General features: G+C 37.6%; 1 protein-coding gene across 1 annotated transcript in view; it reads right to left on the bottom strand.

Annotated features, from left to right (window-relative positions):
* Nucleotides 1-1,602, bottom strand: part of LOC107570109 (C-C motif chemokine 27-like) — a 2,523-nt gene extending 921 nt beyond the window's left edge. The window contains exon 1 of the mRNA XM_016256307.1: nucleotides 1,339-1,602. Within this exon, the coding sequence (XP_016111793.1) occupies nucleotides 1,339-1,498 (160 nt within the window). The 5' untranslated portion in view covers nucleotides 1,499-1,602. The remainder of the gene's footprint in view (nucleotides 1-1,338) is intronic.
* Between the last annotated feature and the right edge of the window lie 3,330 nt (nucleotides 1,603-4,932).

The following is a 4,932-nucleotide window of genomic DNA, read 5'->3' as shown; positions in this document are numbered from 1 at the left end:
ACAAACAACAAGCGCTACTCTACACTGCTCAAAACTCGAGTTTGAATCATCAGTGGCAAATCCTTTAAATGAAAACGTACTTACGTGAGTCAGAACTGCCGGCATTTTAGTCTAACGTTACTCTCCCAGGATCAGTAAACAGTCCTCCATCAAATGTGCTGCACACATCTGAATATTTGGGTTGAAGTGTTCTGGAACAGTGTTGTGAATACAACTTAACCACTGATTTCTAGTCGTGTCCTCTTTTGGAAGACCAAACAAAGTAGTTTCGCGTTCACAACGAAGCACACAGCGTCTTCACGACACGGCTGCAGCGGCAACAATACTACGGTGATAATAAAAGTTACGCCTTCTTTCTTTGCGTGAACATTTGGGCGGCGTTATGCAAATCTTCCCACATAGTGAGGTAGACATGTGGGGGCGTGTTAGAACGAGCTGTTTTAGGTAGGCGTGGTTGACTTAACTTTTATAAAGAATATCTCTTTGGATTTGAGACTTTAGTCTTTGTAACATTACAGATCTACTTTATGCACCAAGAGCTTGTAACACTCCAAAGAGAAAGGAAAAATGTAAAATGCATCATATGACCCCTTTAAAGAAAAGGGATGAGTCAGAAGTATAAATTATTATATTACTTTAAAACAGGGTTATGTGGGTGGGTTTTCACATTGGACTGACTCTGAACAACAATTAGAGACTGGATTATTGAAAATGCACATTCATTCTGTACCAGTAGGAGGCGCTTTTGGACGTCAGAAATATAGCCGTTTCCCGTCACGTCTGTAAACAAAAGCAGCGCGCTGCTCATAAACGCTACTTTCTCGGATAAAATGAAAATGCCAGCAAAACTTTTCTGAAGACAGTCGGTTCCCTTCAGAGATTCATTCATATAAAAACTTGAATTAGTGACGATGAAAAAAGTCCACTGACGAGTTACCAGCGTAAACCTGGGCTCCCAATTGCTTACTCTTTCCAAAGGCTGTCTAATTTTAAACTTTAAAATACATTTATTTTTTAGTTATTTTAACTATAACATTTAAATGAAACTGAAAAAAAACCATAATGAAACGAAAATACATTTACACACCAAAGGATTATATCAACCAAAAAAGTGAGATGCTACTTGGGTCGTTATAAATGAGTAAGCGGCATTTAAAACAAACATATTGTTGCCCAATATTTAATTACAGCTTCAAATGCATGATATTTTCTTTTGCCACAAGCAGGATACACAAAAAGCATGTTTAACTCAGACACATCCGCGCTTAATGCGCATCTCGTGTATGAAAAATATTTTAAGGGGCCCCTGACTTTTGGGGGCCAAAGACGGTTGCCTACCTTTGCCTAATGGGTAAGTCCACCTCTGCCGAGGAGCATCATGACAGAATGTGTCAGGTTTAGGCTGTATTGATCCCAGTAGATGATTCTGAGCTTCAGTGCTGTTGAGGATGATGGCGACGCACATGAGCAGCAGTAAATATGTTGCTTTGGGCCCCATGGCTGAAACAGCAATGAGAGGGAATATTATACGACGTTTACACTAGTGTTTTCGTTTTAAAACGCGTAACGTTTGCTGTGGTTCTGCCTGGCTTCCACACTACTCCAGAGTGTTTTACTGTTTGATTCTCAAAAACGGAAATGTTTGGAAATGCTGCAGATCCCGTTTTAGACTCAAAATATTTTTTGAGTGTTGTGTAATATTTAGTTCCTGTGAAAAACTCTTCCAGTTCCCCTATTGTGGCCGTTGAGACCCTTAAAAATATTAAATGTGCTTTTTGAGCTCTTTGCCAGAATAAGTTACAATGAGAAGAATATTTACAAATATTGTCAGCTCAGTGTTAGACATGATTATGAAACTTCATGAGACGATTTGTGTTTTTACTTGTATATCAGTGCTGTAGGGCTTGTACTTCAATGCTCAGACTAAACCAGTAGATTCTGTTCAATTTGATTGTAATGTGTTCATATTAAAAGTAGTGAATAGAATTGAAAGATCTGTATTTGTATCATCTATATCTTTTTTTTTTTTTCAATCTACATTATGTTGTCAAATCCATCTCTCCATCTTTCTATCACTCCTACCATAATCAGATTTCGTCCTGTAGGTGTGCAGCGGGGAGAAATTGGACATTAATAAATCATAAATCTACTTCATTTCTGAAGCCAGATTCAGTCTCCCTGTTAAGATCAGGATAATAAGCACGCTGAAGGACTGAATTAAATAAAGTGTGAGACAGAGTGATTTGCAGCACAGTTCCTGTTGGAAAGACCAGGTCATAGCAGCGTAAGGTGGTCAGGTTCGTTTCTAGAATTACAACCAATAACTTTTATGTTTCTGCTCTTATGTGTTCTGCTAAATAACCAACTTAACTTTGGCCCCAGTAGTTTGCAGTTTAGAGAAAGAACTCACTGCCCAGCTGAATCTAAACCAGATAGAAACCCACGTATATAATGGTTTAGAATGGGAAATGTATGTGTTTCAGTGGAAACTGTAATGGTCCCTGTGGGTCTCTACTGGTAACTTGTTTGCCTGTATTGGTGCCATGTTTAAACGCTAAATCCTAATTTGGCCCAAAACACATCGCTGGACAGGGTTGCCAGGTCTGTAACAAAACCAGCCTAAATGCAAATCAAAAATATCCTAAAACAAGCCCAGTGACCCTATCCAAATATCAAAACTCAACATATGCCACTTCCATGCCTAAAATATATATTTTACTTTCACTGTTATCCTTTAGGCTATACACAATTTCCAAAGCAATCATAAACAGTTTGTTTTCATAAATAAGCTCAAAGTGGAAACCATTAGAACTCCTGTGATGGTTTCTACTGTTCTACCTTTTTTATTTTCAGCAAGATAGATTTGCCAAATCAGGTAATTAACAGATCTTTGAAAGTTATATAGTAGCATGTAAAAAAAACCATGTGTTATGTAAAATTAGAACTGTTCAGTATATATGTTTAATTTGGCAGCAGGCGCCGCCATTTGTAACTGTTTTGCAAGACTTCCGGTCTTTCGAGTTATTCTACCTGTAGAAAACAGCCTGATCTGTTGCTAACTGTTATTTGTTTTCATATTATTTTAATGTATTATTAACATTATAAACACACAGGTTTGTAGCTCAAATAGTTTTACGCTGCACATCTTCCAGTTTTACTAGCGGCTAATGAATGGGAAGTCTCTCGCATTGAAATAAAACGGCTTGCTTCCGCGTTGCATAAAAGGTGGATATACTTTTTTTTTTAATCCTCTCAACCTTCAGTTCTGAATTCTTTTTGGACGGTTCAAAAGTCCTCCAAAAGTGCTTCATAATGTAAACCCTTTTCTCATGAAAGCAGTTTGAACAGCGTTTGACTTTCTTTAGTAGGCTACAGACAAGTGGTCTTTTTCACCGTGTTCTCTGTTCAAACGAAGGGAAATGAAGTGGACACACAAAGGCTAGTGATGGAGAATAGAAGGGATTAGACGAGTGTCGAAGCAGTAATGGATGTGTTGACATGTCGGAGCTCGTCCTCGATTACGGCCTCTTTATGAGACCTCACGCCGAGTTGTGAGAGGATTTTAGCAGTCTTTTAAAATCCAAAGTCATTTATGAATGAAAAGAATGAGGTACTATTGACGAGATAGACATAAAATCGTGTGAGATCTTCCTCCATATAGAAACGCGCCCACACACCTCATGCCAATGGTGTGTATTGTCTGGCTAAATCTATCACCTTTTGTCGCGGTTCCTTCATGCTTGACGCTTTAGAGGAGCTGAAATTGGCTGTCAGTATTCCGGTCCTGGACTCGGAGCTCCTAATGGAATAAATTGGTTCCAAGAGGTTCAATTTAACTGTGACCCAACACCTCGGAAAGATGATTCATCTGATATGCAAACCAGAGCGTGACCAACAGGCAAGAAACTGCAAATGAACTGCTCTCTCTCTCTCTCTCTCTCTCTCACACACACACACATACACACGCACTCACACACACAAGCAGACAAGAAGGTTAAGTGCATATACAAGGTCAGCTACATGATTTTACTAATTTGCTGATTGGTCTCGACTGTGCGAGGCATAGAAACAGTGCTACTGTAAGACCTGCTGTAAACTTGTTTACTGACCTAAACTGGGGGCTGTTTCATAAAACAAGTTTACCAAACAAGCCAGGCTTACTTCAATTATTCTGACTTATTTTGAACCAAATCAACTGACAACAAGTCAGACTAACTGAAATAAACCTGGCTTATTTGGTAAACTTGTTTTATGAAACAGCCCCCTGATCGCAGTCCTGAGCTAATGTCATTCTGATGATCTCAGATAACACTATAGTCTCTTTCTACTGTACTACAGGTATTTATTGCCTTAGCCAGTGCTTGTGAGGCATCTTCACCATCAAAGATAGTATTTTTCTTCGCTATAAAGTGGCTCCATGTTTGAAATGAATGCTGCTATAAATTCAGTAGCTATTTTCTTTCTTTCAGTTAATTAAAATTGGCTGATGGGTCACCATAAGAGAAGTTTAAAAAAAAATTAATTCCAGCAAAATAAATTCAGTAGCTATTTTCTTTCTTTCAGTTAATTAAAATTGGCTGATGGGTCACCATAAGAGAAGTTTAAAAAAAATTTAATTCCAGCAAAATTGTGAAATATTATTACAATTTAAAATAAATATTTTCTATGTGAATATATTTTTAAATATATTTATTCCTGTGATGCAAAGCTGAATTTTCAGCATCATTACTCCAGTCTTCAGGGTCACACGATTCTTCAGAAATCAGTATAAGATGCTGATTTACTGCTCAAGAAACATTTCTGATTATTATCAACGTTGAAAACTTTGAAACCAAACTTTTAGGATTCTTGCATGAACAGAAAGTTAAAATAGAATTTTTGTAACACTCTGTTGACTGTCACTTTTGATCAATGCTGTATAAAATGTATTAA

Source organism: Sinocyclocheilus grahami, unplaced genomic scaffold (assembly GCF_001515645.1).
Source record: "Sinocyclocheilus grahami isolate Dianchi unplaced genomic scaffold, SAMN03320097.WGS_v1.1 scaffold1416.1, whole genome shotgun sequence".
Classification (NCBI taxonomy): domain Eukaryota; kingdom Metazoa; phylum Chordata; class Actinopteri; order Cypriniformes; family Cyprinidae; genus Sinocyclocheilus; species Sinocyclocheilus grahami.
Note: the sequence above shows the minus strand (reverse complement) of the source record. Positions and strands in the feature narration are given on the sequence as shown.